Source organism: Bufo bufo, chromosome 2, assembly GCF_905171765.1.
Source record: "Bufo bufo chromosome 2, aBufBuf1.1, whole genome shotgun sequence".
Lineage (NCBI taxonomy): Eukaryota > Metazoa > Chordata > Amphibia > Anura > Bufonidae > Bufo > Bufo bufo.
In genome coordinates, this window is record NC_053390.1 from 141491852 (window position 1) to 141515026 (window position 23175).

General features: G+C 42.5%; 1 protein-coding gene across 3 annotated transcripts in view; it reads left to right on the top strand.

Moving 5' to 3' along the window:
- SLF1 (SMC5-SMC6 complex localization factor 1) overlaps positions 1-23175 on the top strand; it is a 130441-nt gene that overhangs the window by 30438 nt on the left and 76828 nt on the right. The window contains exons 2-5 of one of the 3 annotated variants that reach the window (XM_040421547.1): positions 11998-12080; positions 13409-13522; positions 21069-21144; positions 22320-22563. In XM_040421547.1, coding sequence (XP_040277481.1) covers positions 13409-13522; positions 21069-21144; positions 22320-22563 — 434 coding nt within the window. In that variant the 5' untranslated portion in view covers positions 11998-12080. Of the gene's footprint in view, positions 1-11968; positions 12081-13408; positions 13523-21068; positions 21145-22319; positions 22564-23175 lie in introns of those variants that run through there. The other 2 variants (XM_040421548.1, XM_040421549.1) reach the window with 2 other exon arrangements.

The window sequence follows — 23175 nt, forward strand, 5'->3', positions numbered from 1 at the left end:
CCGCTTACCTACCGCTCACGTCCATAGAGGCGCCTACGAGATACATTGAGGGGAAGGTAGGAAGATTCCATCTGTGAACCGTATGTGATGTGCATGCCATTTGAACGAGTACGGTAACTCCATTCTGTATCACCTGTACCTAAGGATATTGAGGTACGCGTTCTCATATGAGCAGGAGCTGCTTGGCTCATTTGCCTAATTGCTAGATTATACTAACATTGGACTAGTGCACAAGAGCTTGCAACTCCATTAACTATTCGAGCGTGCGCACTGGACATTGAAGCGCAACAATACTAACAATTCCTATGATCCAGATACATTTATATTCCAGCGTTTCTGAACATAAGAGATTGACATTATACAACCACTCCTATCTGTGGAATTCAATATTATGTATTTTAACTTTAGATTTTATATGTTAATTGTAGATTTTATGGTATAAATAATACACGTGTTATACTATTGTGATTTAATTAAATTTTATACACACTGCTACTTTGGTCCAAGTGTTGAGTGCTCGCCCTAATTTTGATTTGTGCCACATACACTCACCTAAAGAATTATTAGGAACACCTGTTCTATTTCTCATTAATGCAATTATCTAGTCAACCAATAACATGGCAGTTGCTTCAATGCATTTAGGGGGGTGCTCCTGGTCAAGACAATCTCCTGAACTCCAAACTGAATGTCAGAATGGGAAAGAAAGGTGATTTAAGCAATTTTGAGCGTGGCATGGTTGTTGGTGCCAGACGGGCCGGTCTGAGTATTTCACAATCTGCTCAGTTACTGGGATTTTCACGCACAACCATTTCTAGGGTTTACAAAGAATGGTGTGAAAAGGGAAAAACTGGATGTTTTTCCCTTTTCACACCATTCTTTGCGGCAGTATGCGGCTGTCCTGTGGGCGAATATCACGGTCGGCGTGACTATCACATACGTGACACAGAGGGAGGGAACAAGGAAGGCCCTGCCCAAGTGAGAGGGAAGGTGGTGACCTCTGACTCACCTAGCGGCTGGCACCTGGCTGCCCTGACGTCCCTAGACGGGTTCCTCACCCGTACGCCGATCACGTGCCTAAAGCCCTGGCTTTCCCTAAGCTGAGCCCTAGATAGTGAACAGGGCGGTGGGAACACTAGTCCGCACCACTAGCTCTAAAGGAAAACACCAAGGGAAGGACAGACAATACAAACTCAACATATAATCCCAGGTGGCGACAACAGGAGACAACAAGAAGCCCAACAGGGATCCGGAGGGTAGCACTCTGGAACGACAACCAGGATTCACAACTCCAGTGGGTCAGTATAGATGTCCAGGCAGGAAGCTCTATAACTGGCAACTAGAGAAGAGTGAGGGGAGAATATAAGGAGGTTGGGAGTGGCAGACAAGAAACAGCTGAGGAGGAGAAGCTACGGATCCCTGATTGAGACAAAAAGGATAGCAAGGCAAACACAGAAAACAATCACTAAGAAACAACGTGATCTTTAGATATAGAGCGCGCAGCCACCCGCTGCGACCTCCTGACCCCGGGTATAACGGAGTCAGACGTGGCTCTTGATACCCTCGTGACAGCGAAAATGCCTTGTGGATGCTAGAGGTCAGAGGAGAATGGGCCGACTGATTCAAGCTGATAGAAGAGCAACGTTGACTGAAATAACCGAGGTATGCAGCAAAGCATTTGTGAAGCCACAACACGCACAACCTTGAGGCGGATGGGCTACAACAGCAGAAGACCCCACCGGGTACCACTCATCTCCACTACAAATAGGAAAAAGAGGCTACAATTTGCACGAGCTCACCAAAATTGGACTGTTGAAGACTGGAAAAATGTTGCCTGGTCTGATGAGTCTCGATTTCTGTTGAGACATTCAAATGGTAGAGTCCGAATTTGGCGTAAACAGAATGAGAACATGTATCCATCATGCTTTGTTACCACTGTGCAGGCTGGTGGTGGTGGTGTAATGGTGTGGGGGATGTTTTCTGGGCACACTTTAGGCCCCTTAGTGCCAATTGGGCATAGTTAAAATGCCACGGGATACCTGAGCATTGTTTCTGACCATGTCCATCCCTTCATGACCACCATGTACCCATCCTCTGATGGCTACTTCCAGCAGGATAATGCACCATGGTCACAAAGCTCGAATCATTTCAAATTGGTTTCTTGAACATGACAATGAGTTCACTGTACTAAAATGGCCCCCACAGTCACCAGATCTCAACCAATAGAGCATCTTTGGGATGTGGTGGAACGGGAGCTTCGTGCCCTGGATGTGCATCCCTCAAATCTCCATCAACTGCAAGATGCTATCCTATCAATATGGGCCAACATTTCTAAAGAATGCTATCAGCACCTTGTGGAATCAATGCTACGTAGAATTAAGGCAGTTCTGAAGGCAAAAGGGGGTCCAACACCGTATTAGTATGCTGTTCCTAATAATTCTTTAGGTGAGTGTATATATATATATAGTGGAAATTAGCTCTGTACTAGTGGGCACAATTGGATCAAATGCAGTCAGACACAGAGATAGAGAAGTCCATTTCAAACGTAGCTTTGCCTGTTCTTTCTTTTCTTACACAAAACAAATGTATAACCTTTACATTCAGGCCTAAAACACAAATCAACCACTGCTCAGCTTATCGCTAACTAAACACATTTCCTACTATACCAGTAGCTTACTACCTATCACTAAAAATCACATTTATGTGTGTTACCTCAATAACCCTCCTTCCAGACAGGTTCTGTCTCCTCAGATGGCTCTCTCACTCTGGTGTACACCTTGCATCCAAATAACCCATATCACAGAGCCACCACCGTTAAAATGTAATATTTATTATATAATTTATAACACTCAATTTCCCCCCCCCCCCTATTGTGTGACTTCCAAAGGCAGCTTGGGGACCAAAGTCAGAATAATTGTCCCTAAGTATTGTTCCTAAGATAATGGGACCCTGCCTAAAAAACAAGATAGCCTCCCCAGGGCGATCCCGTGTTAGGAACCTCCTGTATGCCCTGATAAGACCACGACACAGAAAAAAACACCACCAAAAGCGTGCATCCATCAACAGGTAATTTTTTCCCCTGTATCGTAAGAAAGAATGTCCCGCGCATTTCCCTATGGTTGTAGTACCATAGTTCATCAGGGGACAAGGGGATCTGGGTAATTCTTGAAGTCCCCAATGATACCTTGCCGATACAATTCCACTCAACAGGTAATGTAGGTGGGATACAAGATAGTCCATAATTATAGACATTGAGGATACATTGTTGATACATTGTTTCTATATTTGGACAAGGCTGCAGGTATACAAAGACAATGAGGAACTATATATTGTTGGTAGTATCAGCAAGCAGCCCTCCCCAAAATAGGGCCCACTATCTGAACAAAACAGATCAAAACTGCCCCTATGTGTATGATAGTTGTCCAAAATGTGTTGTATGATGGGCATATGGGATCTATCATATTAGATGAGAACAAGAGCATGGGGTAAAGTTGGTGAGCCACCCTCCCCAACAACCATAGTGTCAAGGTACTAATATGCAAAGAACCTCTCACTGATGATAAGGGTACAATGTTTAAACACAAGGACCACTTCTGCAGTTGTGGCTATCCTTATGTCTTTGTACTAAATTTAATAGACACTTGGGATAACCAAAAAGTAGCACAAGTACCTACAAGTTCACATGGAGTCAAGTTAATGACCTCCACATACACAGTGCCCCAAACAGCAGTTCAATCACATGGCAGAAAGCCCTGCAGTTGCAAACAGATATAAATTATCATGCATGTTGACACATGGTGGCATGTCCAGTTCGGTGCGTACAGATACTTGCAGACCAAAGATGATCGGCTACCACTACATTTACGGTCAAGCTAGATTCCTGGTTAGTGCCGTGCCAAGCTGGGGAGGTGGTAGGGAGACGCCGCTCCTCTGTCCGATGACGTCAAATCCTGCGAGATCAAAATAACCCCGTAATGAGCTTCACTGTGTTACAAGGAAACTTACCGTATTCCCTGGAAGCATAGTACACATATGAGAGGAATCTTGGGGAAATAGAACAATCCTCATGACTTATTTCCGGTCGCACTATATCTGTCTATCTATCTATCTATCTATTCATATCTATCTATTTGTATATCTATCTATATATCTACATAGATACATAAATCTCATAGGGCCCTATAGCAAAACTTAGCCCATGAGATTACGGAGGAATTCATGATTTTTTTTTGTGTGGAGAAAATTTTTAATTGGAAAAAAAGTCTCTGATTTTATCCGGTTTCTACGTTGGAAAAAGTGGAAGAGGTGCTTCATAAATATGGCACTCTTTCTCAATGCAGTTACACCAAAGGATAGACATAAATACCGGCATTGAAAAAACTCTACCTTATCGTTCTAAATGTTCAGCTTCCTTTTGCTAAATGATAAAAACTCACTGCCTGCACTGGGGGGAGCTCAGTGCATAGGAATTTAAACACATTGCCACGTTACCATTGATATCAACTGAAGCTGTAAAAAAAATATCTCTTTGCACTGAGCTCCCTATAGTGGTGACTGTGTGGATTTATGCCAGGATCAGAAGACGAAGTTTGGCTTCTCTCCCTTCGGGCACCGCGACAGTCGCCTGGTCTGCCCCCATGGAAAGTATTCCACTGTGGGTATACATGCTTTGAATATGTTGTAAATGTTTTGTAGGAAAATTAGATAACAAGATCAGTGTCTTCTGGTACTTCGGATTCACACCAAGAGTTCAGTACAACGCAGAGCATTTTTGTTCCAACACTCAATTTGCCTCACATATACGCAAAGCAATTTCACATCAACAGAACAAAGAAAATTCTCGGTCGTCTAAAGCCACATACATAATAGCTCCCTTAGGTGTCCAGGTAAATGGACTACTGCCTGCCACCTCCAAACACATATTTCTCCATACCGATTGTCATGCCTTCCATAGCCTAGCATTACCTGTTCTTCAGCATGCTATGAATAGATCACACTTTTCTGAACATGGCCTGCATTGTACGGCCGACCACAGAGCGGCCCAACTGTTGGACCTTTGCCTAAGGTTAGGGCTACACCTAGGCCCTGCTGGAGTGATGTATATTTAGAGATTTACGAACAGTTTTCGTTTTAATCCTAGCATGTGGTGATTTAAAAGAATGTTTTCTAAGAGATTTTTAAACTACTCAGGGCATTTATATGGACAATGATATTTCAGCAGTTTTTGTAGTTTGATAAAAGGTTTAGGTGTAACCCTAGCTGTCCCTGCCTGCCCTGTGAGAGATATGAGAAGATCGGTTAGACTTGCAGCACGTGAGTCTATCTGACAGGTCTTTATGTGTTTCCTTTCTGTTTGTTGTTGTGGGCAGGATCCCACCTCTCCACAGGTTTTGCTCGTTAGCTGTTTAACCCCTTAGGGAGGCATGACGTACTGGTACGGCATGTTTCCCTAGTCCTTCAGCGGGCATCCTGTCACAACGCCGGGGGGGAAGTCATGTAACGCCGGGGGGTCACGTGACCCCCCCGTATCGGCGATCACCGCAAACCGCAGGTCAATTCAGACCTGCGGTTTGCGGCGGCGATCCGCCGGTGCCATCGGTTCCCCATGCGGCTGTAGAGGGGACCCGATGGCATGGAAGGCAGCGCGATGTCTAAGGAAGGCATCGCCCAAAAAATAAAAAAAACTATGGCTCTGAATATGGAGACACTAAAAAATTTTTTGTTTGAAAAAAGCTGTTATTGTGTAAAACTTACATAAATAAAAAAAGTATACATATTTGGTATCGCCCCGTTCGTATTGACCGGCTCTATAAAAATATCACATGACCTAACCACTCAGATAAACACCGTAAAAAATAAAAACTGTGCTAAATAAACCATTTTTTGTCACCTTACATTACAAAAAGTGTAATAGCAAGCGAGCAAAAAGTCACACGCACCCCAAAATAGTGCCAATAAAACCGTCATCTCATCCCGCAAAAATCATACCCTACCTAAGGTAATCGCCCAAAAACTGAAAAAATTATGGCTCTCAGACTATGGAAACACTAAAACATGATTTTTTTTGCTTCAAAAATGAAATAATTGTGTAAAACTTACCTAATATGTATACTTTTTTTTAATTTATGTATCGCCACATCCGTGACAACCTGGTCTATAAAAATATCACATGATCTAACCTGTCAGATGAATGTTGTAAATAACAAAAAATAAAAACGGTGCCAAAACAGCTATTTCTTGTTATCTTGCCTCACAAAAAGTGTAATATAGAGCAACCAAAAATCATATGTACCCTAAACTAGTACCTACAATACTGCCACCCTATCCCGTAGTTTCTAAAATGGGGCCACTTTTTTGGAGTTTCTACTCTAGGGTTGCATCAGGGGGGCTTCAAATGGGACATGGTGTCAAAAAAACCAGTCCAGCAAAACCTGCCTTCCAAAAACCGTATGGCATTCATTTCCTTCTGCGCCCTGCCATGTGCCCGTACAGCGGTTTACGACCACATATGGGTTGTTTCTGTAAACTACAGAATCAGGGCCATAAATATTGAGTTTGGTTTGGCTGTTAACCCTTGCTTTGTTACTGGGAAAAATTTATTAAATGGAAAATTTGCCCAAAAATTTTAATTCTGAAATTTCATCTCCATTTGCCAATAACTGTTGTGGAACACCTAAAGGGTTAACAACGTTTGTAAAATCTGTTTTGAATACCTTGAGGGGTGTAGTTTCTTAGCTGGGGTCACTTTTATGGAGTTTCTACTCTAGGGTTGCATCAGGGGGGCTTCAAATGGGACATGGGTGTCAAAAAAAAACAGTCCAGCAAAACCTGCCTTCCAAAAACCATATGGCATTCCTTTCCTTCTGCGCCCTGCCGTGTGCCCGTACAGCGGTTTACGACCACATATGGGGTGTTTCTGTAAACTACAGAATCAGGGCCATAAATATTGAAATTGTATCTCTAACCTAAAGGGTTAAAAAAGTTTGTAAAATCAGTTTTAAATACCTTGATGGGTGTAGTTTATAAAATGGGGTCATTATTGGGTGGTTTCTATTATGTAAGCCTCGCGAAGTGAATTTTTTGGACTTAATTTTACCAGTGTCATGAAGTACAATATGTGACGAAAAAACAATCTCAGAATGGCCTGGATAAGTCAAAGCGTTTTAAAGTTATCAGCACTTAAAGTGACGCTGGTCAGATTTGCAAAAAATGGCCAAGTCCTTAAGGTGAAATAGGGCTGAGTCCTTAAGGGGTTAAGAGGCTCTATTTAAGTCCGCCTCTTACTGCTGACTTTGCGGGTTGATATTTTCCTTCTGGAGTTCTATACTAGTTGTTTGTGGATCCTTCTTCTTCCCACTCGTCCTAAATTAAGTCCTCCTCTTTTCTCCTTTGTGCATTTGTTTCTTCTAGGTCTCAGGTAGACCTTCACGGTGGAAGGTACCGGCTGTCTCATTCCCCACTCCCTAAGTTAGGGTTTGCTACAGTGTCAGCAGGGCTTAGGTTCCATATAAGTTTGTTCACCATCAGGACTTGCTCATACTGTCAGCAGTCAGGGAGAGGGTCAGGGATTGTTAGGAGGTTACCATTCCCTCCTCCCTAGCTTTGGGGCCTAGTCTGTTTACTTGTTGCTGTTTGTTTACTTGGTGTTCCTCTTATCCCCACTTGCCGTGACACTAGCCTTAGAGCTCATTCAAGCGAACGTAAGGGCTCTGTTTTGATATTGCGGACCACAAACAGCGGGTCCACAATACACGGACACCGGCCGTGTGTACTCCATGCTGCAGGCCCATTGACTTGAATGGGTTCACGATCTGCAAGATACGGCAAAAGATGGGACATGTCCTATCTTTTGGTGATCGGATACATGGATTGGAAGTCCACGGAAACATTCAGAAGCGTTTCCGTGGACTTTCAAGTCTGTTCCTCCGCACTGTAAAAGGACATGTCCTGAATCTTTTGCCGTATCTTGTGGTTCTCGGACCTATTCAAGTCAATGGGTCTGCACTGCTAACGGGATTCACACAGCCGATGCCCGTGTAATGTAGACCACTATTTGCGATCCACAGTGCGGGCATGGAGCACTTACATTCATGTGAATGAGCCCCTAGGCTGTGGCTACACCTAGACTTTTTGTAGCACTTTTGATTGATTTTAATAATTTTGTGACAGCAGTATATTGTCCCATATAGAGGTTTGTGCTCTGCAGCTGTCTCGCAATTAAAATCAATCAACTGTGCTACAAACAGTAGGAGCAGCACCAGCCTGGGGCCTCATGCACACGACCGTGTGCTAGCCTTGCCTTTTGTTCTCCCCATTTACTACAAAAAACCTCTGTTATTTAAAGTAGGACGTGTTCTTTGTTCAATATGTTAAGGTCCCTTTACATGGAACGACAGAGCAGCAGATTGTCAGGAGGAAAGCATTCCTTCCCAACAATCTGCTGCTCGCTGGTGGAGGAGACCACTGCATTTACATGCATCTCTCTCCTCCACAGTATGGGGAGGAGTGATTGTTAATGCCATCGCTCTTCCCCATACAGACTCGTTTGCTGACAGCAGAGCCTGTTTACACAGCACAATCTGCTGTCGGCAAATGAGAATTTTTGTGTGTGTACAAACGATCGGATCACCAGAAATTCTTTAAAAATATGTTAAACATAAAAACGTGATTTAAACAATACTGTAGGTCATTTTCTGATGACACATTCCCTTTAGGCTAGGGCTACACGACGACATGTGTCGCACGACACATAGGGCACAACTACACTGCAACATGTGTCGCGCGACGATTTTTATTATGATAGTCTATGGTGTTGCATTGCGACATACTGCGACGCGACAGTCGCAGGAAAATCCATCATCGTGTTACAGCATGTCGCAGTGCGACACTATAGACTATCTTTATAAAAATTGTCACGAGACACATGTTGTCTTGTATCCCTAGCCTAAACGGATTGTCCAATTTTATTATATTGATGACCTATCCCTAGGATCGGCTGTTTGAAGAGGCCGCAGCGCTCAAGCAAGTGCTACATCTTCTTCATTGTTTACCTGTACGACGTCTAATTGTATGAAAGAGGAAGCTGTAATTCCATTGGATGCTGGGAGTTGGGCCCCTGCTGATCTAATATTGATGTCCTATCCTGAAGATGGGTCATCCATATCATGAAACTGGACAACCCCTGTAAGGTGCCCATTCATCTTCAATACCTGTCATTTGAACGATCATTCTCTCCCAACTCCTCCACACACATATGTGGTCAGTTCAGCTGAACGTGAATGTTCTTTCAAAGGGGAGAGCAGGTAAAGCCGGTGATGGACACTTCTGGTGGCAGATTATCTCCCTGGAGAAGAAAAGGATTAGGCTTTAGAATTCAAAGCGCTTGTTCCTTCTCTACACCGACATCTTCTGTTGGAGGAAAGTCAGAAGCTCCTCATGTACATTCGATTGTTGGCCTGTCCCACCAAAACCAGCAGGTTTGGATGTTGATAGTCTAATGTGTATGATGGCCTTTAAAATAAATCACACATGGCTGATTTGTTCCTGAAGTTTGCATGTCTATCCCATTCATGTGAATGAGGCTTGCCGAAAGCCTTGCACATCCAAGGTTCACTGGATATGTCCCGTAGCTTATGCTGGTATTTAGGGGGCGTTCACATGACCTTATGTATTTTGCTGTCCAGATTGCACCCTTAGCATGAGTACCGGTAAATCCAGTGTATTCACAAGGTGCAGTTAGGCCTGGATTTTGCGGATTGAGTAGACGTCAGTCAGGCGTACATGTATTTATGGATAATCGGTATTCTCTAATCATCTCACGATGAAGATGGACATCGGGATAAAACAAGAGCCCATTGTTATCACGCCAACAGTTTTACCAGAATCTAGAACATTGGGCACGTTCCAATTAGGGACATGACATCTTATCTCTAATAGGCCGCTGTTAAAAGCTTTATTCTCATTTTTCCTTTCCTATCTGCAATGTCGTCTTCAAAGTGAACTTTCTAGCACAGTTCACAGTTTCACATAAATCACTTTAAAAGTAATTGATTTTTCAGATGAACTTGACAGTAGTTGAATAATTAGTGCTTTATTTAAAGCTTGCATATGTCAATCAAGTACCTTAGATTGCTTAAAAAGCTAGCTATTAACTCCTTCGGCTGCTTTTTCGAGCGACAGTCAACTATGGATCAGTTGAGCATTCACAATTCCTGTAGGTAGATTGATAAAAATGGAAGGCAGGTTTTAATGCTAATGAATCGTGATTAGAATGCCAGGTATTACATATAGAGCCGTGGAATTTAGGTTGTGGGAAAAGCCAATTCATTTCAATGGCGTATTTTTTTTAAGGTAATAAACCTAATTTGATCTACATACTATATTGGGATGCAGTAGGAGTAATGCATCAAATTCATTGCAGCAGTCTGTATTCTGTGAATAGATTGGAGAAAAAGGTTATCAGGATTTCCCTAGTAGGCACAGTCGGCTTCTCCACTTTCCCAGCCCCCACAACAGTCCCCTTCCCACTCCCCAGTTATCAGCCCCATAGTAGGTACTGCTTCTTCCTGGCAAGGTGGAGCTTTATACTTTCAAAACCTAACAACCAGGTTTTGTGCAGCCCTGGAATCTGATATTTGATTGGATCAAAAAGGTCCATATCTGGAAGGAGGGCCATGGACTGAAAATCATCATGGTCTCATATTTTCTATTAATTCACCAATACATTAAAGCCAAAATAACGTTTTAGCGAAATGTGCATAAAAGTGCACTTGGACACGATGTTCTTTTCATCCATATTCAAATTGGAAACTAAGTGCATTGAGGACGGGAACACTTGCTTCCTCCCCCCGACGCTGCCTCTTTTTTTGATTGTCAGGGCCAGGTTCCTGCATAGTCACCTTGCCTGGTCTTGTCAGTCAGGAAGTAGAAGGAGCATGGGTGCACATGGAGTGGATTGGTCCCACCCTCGGTTCACTTAACTGCTCATTTGCATATTAATCAAAAGTCCTTTTTGTCCAAAATGAAGCAATGAATTGTTAAGTGAAAGGTTTAATAAAAGGGGTTGTCCCGGTTTAGACCCCTTCTTCACCCAAGCAGCCCCTCTGTATCGCGCAAGGCAAGGGCTGTTTGTTTATATATTTTACACTGCTAGACGTAGGCTTCCGCCTAGCAGTGTTCCCGCTGACGTCACCGGCATTAATGGGCGGGCTTCAGCGCTGCCCTAGCCTGTTTTTACAGGCTAGGTCAACGCTAAAGCCCACCCATTAGTGCCAGTGACATAATCAGGAACACTTCTATACAGAGTCCTCCATCTAGCAGAGACCCGGTACGTCACCGGATCTAATGAAAAAGCCCTTACCCTGCATGGTTCAGCGCAGGGCAAGGAAGAGCATGGGAGCATGAAATGCTCATCTTAGAAGGCCTGCCTGGGTGAAGAAGGGGATATGTCCAGGTTCAGCTCTTAACCCGGACAAACTTTTAAATTAGTAGCCCTAGAAGGCGTTGTGTCTGGTTTAGGCTTCTTTTGCACTTGCGCTTCAGTTTTTTTTGTTCTGGACAGTCTGGTCTTTTAGCAGAAAAAAAAAGTCTATGTGCAGACATTTTTTGTTTGCTGGTTTTGACAGAAACTGCAACAGAAACTAAATGGAGCTTCCGATGTAGAAGTGAACTCTGCCTAAACAGTGAATTTCTTGGTGACTGCCTCCCAATAACGATCTGTGAAGCTGTGAACAAACACAGCAGACTTTGAACAGATTTTAGTTTTGTTTTTAACCTAAACTGATACTGGAACCAAAGAGTAGACTTATATGTCTTTCATATCCCGTACTAGTCAGATGTTTTGACACACCTCTTCATTCCATGGTTTTTCTTGCTTTTTTATATTCTACATTATAGATTTATATTGAGGACCTAAAAACAATGGACACATATGCACTAAACAAACCAGAATGTTTTATCTTTTTGATTCTTCTAAGTAGCCCCCTTTTGCTTTGATTACAGCTTTGCGTACTCTTGGAATTCTCTGTCAGCTTTATGAGGTCACCTGGAATGGTTTTCCAACACTATTGAAGGCGTTCCCAGAGGTACTGAACACATGTTGGCTGCTGTTTCTTCACTCTGCGGTCTAACTCATGCCAAACCATCTTAATTGGGTTAAGGTCGGATGATTGTGGAGGCCATGTCATCTGATGCAGCACTCCCATGCCTCTCCTTCGTGGTCAGATTACATAGCCTGGAGGTGTGTTTGGAGTCATTGTCCTGCTGAAAATCAAATGATGGTCCCACGAAGCACAAACCAGGTGGTATGGCATGGTACTGCAGAATGCTGGGGTAGCCATGTTGGTTAAGTGTGCCATGAATTTTTTTATAAATTGCCAACAGTGTCACCTGCAAAGCACCCCCACACCATCACACCTTCTCCATACTTCATTTTGGGAACCACACATGTTGAAACCATCTGCCCACCTTTTCTACTTCAAATATTCCACTCATGATAAATTCCAAAGACCCGGGGGGGGGGGGGGGGGGAATTAATCATAAGGGGAATATTTGAAGTCTGTTTTGTTTGAGTCTGCATTGGTGTCTTTTATGCCACATTTATCAAGTGCCACATGTTTGATAAATTTCTCTTATCCTTACTTAACCTAACACTTTTTTTCTGGAAAAGCTACTCCAGTTTTCCCACTCTACCCTCCTACTGGAGTGTGATTGTGACTATTTGTGTGACTTTTTTTTAAAAGCCTCAATGATAAATCTGAAGTGAAACTCATTAACATAGCTAAACACACACACTTTTCAACCTAAATTTAAATTTCAAAACTGGAGTGAGTGGTGTAAAACTAAAAAAAAAAGTTTAAATTTTTTTGCGCAAGTGAGCTCAAAAAGTCACCAAATCCCTATTTTGTGACTTTTTGAAGCCAGAATTCTGGATTGAAGGCATGATAAAAATTAGGGCCACAGTGTTTAGAACCAGAAATCTCAAATTTTGACACATCAGATCAAAGTACAGATTTACACTGGTCTAATGTCACACCAGTAGCAGCCTTCTCCGGCAGACATGTCGTAGTTTTATTCCGGCCACCTCTCGGCATGTTTGCCATGCTGTGGCCGGACCTCCAGCAGCCCAGTGGTCTAGCGGTAGTACGGATCCGGCAGGCTGTTCCCCCGCCGGAACAGCCTGCCGGAGAAGGCTGCCGCTGGTGTGAAAGTAGCCTTACTCATGGGTAAAGTAGCATAATTTTATTTTTTGATGTTTGATCAGATGTGTGTTTTTAATGATCTCCATTGTCCCTGAACAAATATGGGAGTCCACATTTCCTAAAAATGATAAAGCTATGCCATAACTGGTGTTACATTCTCCAAAATTTTCATTTATCTTGAATATTTTTCCCATCTCTGATTGATTTCTCAGATGGCAGTGACTCAGAATAAACGAATTGTCCAGTTAACCGGTTTTAGAGATGTGGAGAGAGAAACCCTGATCCAGCTAGTCCGCAGACTTCCCTGTGTGTGTATTGATTCTGAGGTGAGATAAGTGATGTGTGTGTGTGTATTTTGTGCCTATCTAGATGGATTTTATATGATGATAATTCAATTACATAGTTGATGACTACGTTACTACCTTGTGCTTTTGTTCATTTTTTTTCTTATAAGGTTCTCTACTCTCACCTAATTCAGCCATTACACACATTTTTACAGAGTAAACTATTGGGGAAATGTTCTTCACTTACAGACTTTAATTTTGTGTTCAGCCTATCTATATGCAGTGCTTATAACTGGTGGTCTAGCCCAGATTAATAGCTAAGCCAGCCACCTTGTCCATCATGGCTGATGTAGAAAAACATAAGGGGGCTGGCTTAGTTAATGACCTGGGCCAGACTGCCAGCCTCTTCATGACATGACCGACACGCAGGGAGGGGAAGAAGCTGCTGTATCGGAAAGACTGCAGAATCTATACTTCCAGGACTATGGGATCGACTCTAGAATTGGGACACTCATAAAGAATTCAGAAGTGTTTTAGTACATTTCATTAATTTCCATTTGAAAATTACTCCAGAACATTGTTGGACAACCCCTTTAAGCTGCCTGTACATGTAAGGATAACATTATTGATATGGCTGAAATGGTTGTTCTTAAAGATTATCAATCTATGTTGCTACAAATTTCAAACAATGAAAAAAAACGAAAAACATATAAAAAATTAAATCCCCTCCACATTGTGTTTGGTATTTCCTCATCCGTAACAACCTTAACCACCTCAGCCCCCAGTGCTTAAACACCCTGAAAGACCAGGCCACTTTTTACACTTCTGACCTACACTACTTTCACCATTTATTGCTCGGTCATGCAACTTACCACCCAAATGAATTTTACCTCCTTTTCTTCTCACTAATAGAGCTTTCATTTGGTGGTATTTCATTGCTGCTGACATTTTTACTTTTTTTGTTATTAATCGAAATTTAACGATTTTTTTGCAAAAAAATGACATTTTTCACTTTCAGTTGTAAAATTTTGCAAAAAAAATGACATCCATATATAAATTTTGCTCTAAATTTATTGTTCTACATGTCTTTGATAAAAAAAAAATGTTTGGGTAAAAAAAAAATGGTTTGGGTAAAAGTTATAGCGTTTACAAACTATGGTACAAAAATGTGAATTTCCGCTTTTTGAAGCAGCTCTGACTTTCTGAGCACCTGTCATGTTTCCTGAGGTTCTACAATGCCCAGACAGTACAAACACCCCACAAATGACCCCATTTCGGAAAGTACACACCCTAAGGTATTTGCTGATGGGCATAGTGAGTTCATAGAACTTTTTATTTTTTGTCACAAGTTAGCGGAAAATGATGATTTTTTTTTTTTTTTTTCTTACAAAGTCTCATATTCCACTAACTTGTGACAAAAAATAAAAACTTCCATGAACTCACTATGCCCATCACGAAATACCTTGGGGTCTCTTCTTTCCAAAATGGGGTCACTTGTGGGGTAGTTATACTGCCCTGGCATTCTAGGGGCCCAAATGTGTGGTAAGGAGTTTGAAATCAAATTCTGTAAAAACTGACCAGTGAAATCCGAAAGGTGCTCTTTGGAATGTGGGCCCCTTTGCCCACCTAGGCTGCAAAAAAGTGTCACACATCTGGTATCTCCGTATTCAGTAGAAGTTGGGGAATGTGTTTTGGGGTGTCATTTTACATATACCCATGCTGGGTGAGATAAATATCTTGGTCAAATGCCAACTTTGTATAAAAAAATGGGAAAAGTTGTCTTTTGCCAAGATATTTCTCTCACCCAGCATGGGTATATGTAAAAAGACACCCCAAAACACATTCCCCAACTTCTCCTGAATACGGAGATACCAGATGTGTGACACTTTTTTGCAGCCTAGGTGGGCAAAGGGGCCCATATTCCAAAGAGCACCTTTCGGATTTCACTCGTCATTTTTTACAGAATTTGATTTCAAACTCCTTACCACACATTTGGGCCCCTAGAATGCCAGGGCAGTATAACTACCCCACAAGTGACCCCATTTTGGAAAGAAGAGACCCCAAGGTATTCGCTGATGGGCATAGTGAGTTCATGGAAGTTTTTATTTTTTGTCACAAGTTAGTGGAATATGAGACTTTGTATGAAAAAAAAATATATATTAAAAAAATCATCATTTTCCACTAACTTGTGACAAAAAATAAAAAATTCTAGGAACTCGCCATGCCCCTCACGGAATACCTTGGGGTGTCTTCTTTCCAAAATGGGGTCACTTGTGGGGTAGTTATACTGCCCTGGCATTTTCCAGGGGCCCTAATGTGTGGTAAGTAGGTAAATGACCAGTGAAATCCAAAAGGTGCTCTTTGGAATATGGGCCCCTTTGCCCACCTAGGCTGCAAAAAAGTGCCACACATGTGGTATCTCCGTACTCAGGAGAAGTTGGGGAATGTGTTTTGGGGTGTCTTTTTACATATACCCATGCTGGGTGAGAGAAATATCTTGGCAAAAGACAACTTTTCCCATTTTTTTATACAAAGTTGGCATTTGACCAAGATATTTATCTCACCCAGCATGGGTATATGTAAAATGACACCCCAAAACACATTCCCCACCTTCTCCTGAGTACGGAGATACCAGATGTGTGACACTTTTTTGCAGCCTAGGTGGGCAAAGGGGCCCATATTCCAAAGAGCACCTTTCGGATTTCACTCGTCATTTTTACAGAATTTGATTTCAAACTCCTTACCACACATTTGGGCCCCTAAAATACCAGGGCATTATACCTACCCCACAAGTGACCCCATTTTGGAAAGAATAGACCCCAAGGTATTCGCTGATGGGCATAGTGAGTTCATGGAAGTTTTTATTTTTTGTCACAAGTTAGTGGAATATGAGACTTTGTATGAAAAAAAAAAAAAAAAAAAATCATCATTTTCCACTAACTTGTGACAAAAAATAAAAAATTCTAGGAACTCGCCATGCCCCTCACGGAATACCTTGGGGTGTCTTCTTTCCAAAATGGGGTCACTTGTGGGGTAGTTATACTGCCCTGGCATTTTCCGGTGGCCCTAATGTGTGGTAAGTAGGTAAATGACCAGTGAAATCCGAAAGGTGCTCTTTGGAATATGGGCCCCTTTGCCCACCTAGGCTGCAAAAAAGTGTCACACATCTGGTATCTCCGTACTCGGGAGAAGTTGGGGAATGTGTTTTGGGTGTCTTTTTACATATACCCATGCTGGGTGAGAGAAATATCTTGGCAAAAGACAACTTTTCCCATTTTTTTATACAAAGTTGGCATTTGACCAAGATATTTATCTCACCCAGCATGGGTATATGTAAAATGACACCCCAAAACACATTCCCCAACTTCTCCTGAGTACGGCGATACCAGATGTGTGACACTTTTTTGCAGCCTAGATGCGCAAAGGGGCCCAAATTCCTTTTAGGAGGGCATTTTTAGACATTTGGATACCAGACTTCTTCTCACGCTTTGGGGCCCCTAGAATGCCAGGGCAGTATAAATACCCCACATGTGACCCCATTTTGGAAAGAAGACACCCCAAGGTATTCAATGAGGGGCATGGCGAGTTCATAGAAATTTTTTTTTTTTTGGCACAAGTTAGCGGAAATTGATATTTTTTATTTTTTTCTCACAAAGTCTCCCGTTCCGCTAACTTGGGACAAAAATTTCAATCTTTCATGGACTCAATATGCCCCTCACGGAATACCTGGGGGTGTCTTCTTTCCGAAATGGGGTCACATGTGGGGTATTTATACTGCCCTGGCATTCTAGGGGCCCTAAAGCGTGAGAAGAAGTCTGGAATATAAATGTCTAAAAAATTTTACGCATTTGGATTCCGTGAGGGGTATGGTGAGTTCATGTGAGATTTAATTTTTTGTCACAAGTTAGTGGAATATGAGACTTTGTAAGAAAAAAAAATAATAATTCCGCTAACTTGGGCCAAAAAAATGTCTGAATGGAGCCTTACAGGGGGGTGATCAATGACAGGGGGGTTGATCAATGACAGGGGGTTGATCAATGACAGGGGGGTGATCAATGACAGGGGGGTGATCAATGACAGGGGGGGTGATCAATGACAGGGGGGTGATCAATGACAGGGGGGGTGATCAATGACAGGGGGGTGATCAGGGAGTCTATATGGGGTGATAACCACAGTCATTGATCACGCCCGTGTAAGGCTTCATTCAGACGTCCGGATGCGTTTTGCGGATCCGATCCATCTATCAGTGGATCCGTAAAAATCATGCGGACGTCTGAATGGAGCTTTACAGGGGGGTAATCAATGACAGGGGGGTGATCAGAGAGTCTATATGGGGTGATAACCACAGTCATTGATCATGCCCCTGTAAGGCTTCATTCAGACGTCCGGATGCGTTTTGCGGATCCGATCCATCTATCAGTGGATCCGTAAAAATCATGCGGACGTCTGAATGGAGCTTTACAGGGGGGTGATCAATGACAGGGGGGTAATCAATGACAGGGGGGTGATCAGGGAGTCTATATGGGGTGATCACCACAGTCATTGATCATGCCCCTGTAAGGCTTCATTCAGACGTCCGGATGCGTTTTGCGGATCCGATCCATCTATCAGTGGATCCGTAAAAATCATGCGGACGTCTGAATGGAGCTTTACAGGGGGGTAATCAATGACAGGGGGGTGATCAGGGAGTCTATATGGGGTGATAACCACAGTCATTGATCATGCCCCTGTAAGGCTTCATTCAGACGTCCGGATGCGTTTTGCGGATCCGATCCATCTATCAGTGGATCCGTAAAAATCATGCGGACATCTGAATGGAGCTTTACAGGGGGGTGATCAGGGAGTCTATATGGGGTGATCACCACAGTCATTGATCATGCCCCTGTAAGGCTTCATTCAGACGTCCGGATGCGTTTTGCGGATCCGATCCATCTATCAGTGGATCCGTAAAAATCATGCGGACGTCTGAATGGAGCTTTACAGGGGGGTGATCAATGACAGGGGGGTAATCAATGACAGGGGGGTGATCAGGGAGTCTATATGGGGTGATCACCACAGTCATTGATCATGCCCCTGTAAGGCTTCATTCAGACGTCCGGATGCGTTTTGCGGATCCGATCCATCTATCAGTGGATCCGTAAAAATCATGCGGACATCTGAATGGAGCTTTACAGGGGGTTGATCAATGACAGGGGGGTAATCAATGACAGGGGGGTGATCAGGGAGTCTATATGGGGTGATCAGGGGTGATTAGGGGTGATCAGGGGCTAATAAGGGGTTAATAAGTGACGGGGGGGGGGGGGGTAGTGTAGTGTAGTGGTGCTTGGTGGGACTTTACTGAGCTACCTGTGTCCTCTGGTGGTCGATCCAAACAAATGGGACCACCAGAGGACCAGGTAGCAGGTATATTAGACGCTGTTATCAAAACAGCGTCTAATATACCTGTTAGGGGTTAAAAAAAACACATCTCCAGCCTGCCAGCGAACGATCGCTGCTGGCAGGCTGGAGATCAACTCTCTTACCTTCCGTTCCTGTGAGCGCGCGCGCCTGTGTGCGCGCGTTCACAGGAAATCTCGCGTCTCGCGAGAGGACGCGCCGGCGCGTCCAGGAGGAATGAATCAACCACCTCCAGGACGCGTCTGTGCGTACAGCGGTCCGGAGGTGGTTAACTATGCATCGATCACATATTTTATTCTGCATGATGAATGCTGTAAAAAAATAAATAAAAATAAATAATGATACATAGAAACCGTTTGGCCCATCTAGTCTGCCCAATATACTGAATACTATGAATAGCCCCTGGCCCTATCTTATATGAAGGATAGCCTTATGCCTATCCCATGCATGCTTAAACTCCTTCACTGTATTTGCAGCTACCACTTCTGCAGGAAGGCTATTCCATGCATCCACTACTCTCTCAGTAATGTAATACTTCCTGATATTACTTTTAAACCTTTGCCCCTCTAATTTAAAACTATGTCCTCTTGTAGCAGTTCTTCTTCTTTTAAATATTCTCTCCTCTTTTACCTTGTTGATTCCCTTTATGTATTTAAAAGTTTCTATCATATCCCCTCTGTCTCGTCTTTCTTCCAAGCTATACATATTAAGGTCCTTTAATCTTTCCTGGTAAGTTTTATCCTGCAATCCATGTACCAGTTTAGTAGCTCTTCTCTGAACTCTCTCCAAAGTATCAGTATCCTTCTGGAGATATGGTCTCCAGTACTGTGCACAATACTCCAAATGAGGTCTCACTAGTGCTCTGTAGAGCGGCATGAGCGCCCCCCTCTGTCTACTGGTAATGCCTCTCCCTATACACCCAAGCATTCTGCCAGCATTTCCTGCTGCTCTATGACATTGTCTGCCTACCTTTAAGGGCTGTTTCACACGAGCGGATGCCGTGCGTGACATCCGCTCCGTGAATGACAGCCAAGACCCGATGCAGACTGCAGAAGCACGGAGCATTAACATGACTGATAATGCTCCGTGCCTCTCTGTGATCTCTTTACTACGAAATCACAGTGAGATAAAGTTGTCACTGTGATTTCGTAGTAAAGAGATCACAGAGAGGCACGGAGCATTATCAGTCATGTTAATGCTCCGTGCTTCTGCAGTCTGCATCGGGTCTTGGCTGTCATTCACGGAGCGGATGTCACGCACGGCATCCGCTCGTGTGAAACAGCCCTAAGTCTTCTGAAATAATGACCCCTAAATCCCTTTCCTCAGATACTGAGGTTAGGACTGTATCACTGATTTTATATTCTGCTCTTGGGTTTTTACGCCCCAGGTGCATTATCTTGCACTTATCAACATACCAGAATTGCTGTTTTTTTGTTTATCCTATACGCAAAAAAGGAAATAAAAAGCCATAAAAATGTTGTATGTACCACAAAATTATACCATTAAATGCTACAAGTTGTCCCGTAGAAATCAAGCCCTCACACACATTTCTGTCAAAAGAAAAATAAAGCGTTATGGGACTTGGGTATCATCGATGCAAAAGCATTTTCTTTTTTTTTTCAAAGTAGTAAAACATAAAAAAGCTGTATTATTTGGTATCGCTCTAATCATAGTGACCTAGAGAATAAAGTTATAATGCTTATTATCTTGCATAAGGAACAACATTTAAAAAAAAATTTAAAAAAATGATATCAATTAAAACTACAAGTTGTCCAGAAAAAAATTAAGCCCTCACACAACCCTGTGGAAATAAAAATAAAAAGCAAATGGGTCTTGGGATGCGACGATTTAAAAATATTATCTTTTTTTTTGTTTTAAATGAGTTTATTGTGCAAAAGTAGTAAAACTTATAACCCGACTTAAAAAACGGGTTAAAAAACAGTGAGTAATCTAAATTAGCATAGTGGTTCTATGCACATGGCCGTATGATGCCTACGTACATTAGCCGTTACAGTATTTGGTGGCAAGGGTTGGATAAGTTACTTTCCTGGGAGGTCAGCAAAGTCTTACTTGATCTCCCACCCTGGGAACCAATCCTATCCTTGCCACTTTGATGTGTGGCTAATAATGTACACTGAGCTACCTTTAGAGCATTATTTTTTACCTAATGGGTATCCCATTTGTTTTTCAGAAGTTTGAAAACTGCACCCACCTGATTGCAGAAAGACCAAATAGAAGTGAGAAGTGGCTGGCCGCCTGTGCAGCAGGTCAGTTCTAATTCACACCAGTATTTTTGGCCATGGCCATCACACACCCAATGGCAGCTCCCATACACAACCTTGGGGCGTTGACACTGCCATTGACCATGCAGACTGCCTATACAGTGCAGTCTTCAATAGTTAAAGGCGTTATCAACACTAACAAATGCCCAGGCCCCTCACACTGATTCTACATCACTCCAGCTTCCTTTTTTAAGTAGATATGTTACATATCCTATGCTGTCCCTTTAGAGGGCAGCTTAGGAGACGGGGTGTACAAAATTTCAGTTGATGCTTTCATTTAAAGGGATTTTCCATGGGTTGTGTCTGGTATTGCAGCTCATCTCCATTACAGTCAATGGGTCAGAGCTGCAATACGGCACACAACCTGTGAGCAGATGGAGTGATATTTTTGGAAAGAAAGCAGCTATTTTTTTCTAATCTTGGACAACACATTTAAGGCAAAAAAAAACACTGGGAGTGACCCAGGAGTTCGACTTACCTTCCCCGCACTGGGTTTTTGACAGCTTTCCCAATATGATTGTGTATAAAGGGAAAGCTATCACACTGGCTGTGAGGAGGAAGGAGTACTTGAACGTTTCATGCCCCACCTCTGAACTGTGTCCTCACATAGGGCATCTCAGATGATATGACAGATCTGATTTGATGAATACGATTATCTCTGATCTGCTTTTATATAGGGAAACTGAGTATACAGCATTTCCCTAACATGTAAATATGGCATCAGAATTGTAGCCTGAACCCCCTACCCTAGTGGTCTGAAAAGGGGGCAGGAGTTCCCGTCCCAGCGCCTTCCCTGTAGTGCAGCTGTTTTTGCAGTGCCATAGGCATGGTGCCTGCAGATTGGCTATCTCCAAGGCGATATATTGATCTGATGTTAACCTAAGTAGTCACAAAGGAATAATGTCAATTACTTTCTTCTTTAAGATAAAATCTTTTTTTAAATTTTTATACATATACATGTGTGGTAGTTCTTAATATGTAACATCCGACCCCAAAATCAGTAAGTACAGCATGTCACAGCCATTACTCGAGGCCCATGTTCTGTAATTGCCGAAAAGAAGCTGAGATTTAATTGGTGTTCTGATCATCCTTTTTATTAACTATTTGTGCCCACTATTTTTTTTTTTCTTTTCTTGGCTCACAATTCATTTACTTTCCAGGAAAGTGGGTACTGACTAAAGAGTACGTAATTAACAGTGCAGAAAGCGGCAGATGGCTTGATGAGACGACTTTCGAATGGGGATATAAAATAGAAAAAGACGCCCATTATTCACCTCAGATGCAATCTGCACCAAAAAGATGGCGCGAACACCTGACACACACTAGAGCTCTGGGGGCTTTCAGCAGATGGAAAGTGACCCTTCTGATTGAGGAGGCTGATAAAGAAAGGGAGGCTCTTTTAAGGTAACATGTAATGCCGTTTTTTTTTTTTTAAACAAAAGGATAAAAGACCTCATCCCTCATTTCATACAGACGTCTTCACTTTGTTTCTTTTTATTTATTTATTTTCTTTATGTTTATCTTCTACATAAATATTTATATAATATAACATTTTTGTAAATAAGAGTAGGTGATGGTAGCACGTACAGCCTTTCTATAAGTCCTATGTGTCCTCTGTGCTCTTTTTCACTCTCTGTATTTCACACTAGTGCCTTTACATAACCACAGTGTGAATCAGGCTTTGGGGACGTATTTTTTTACTTAAAGGGAATCTGTCACCTTCATTTACCCCATGCAACTACCAACACTAATGTGTACTGTGACAGACACTAAATGTATCTATTACCTCCAAATTACAATTTCCCAAATAGGGTTCGCAGGTGTACATGTCAATCAGCGGGAAAGCACACCCACTCCTTCTCTGCTTACCTCATGAATATTCATAAAGTAAAAAAAGTAAAACAAAAAATTAACAAGCCTAAAGTATGCAACTACATACTCTATCTCTCTCTCCCTCTCTCTCTACCAAAACATTATATATATTATATATACATTAGCTAAATAAACCCTTCATGA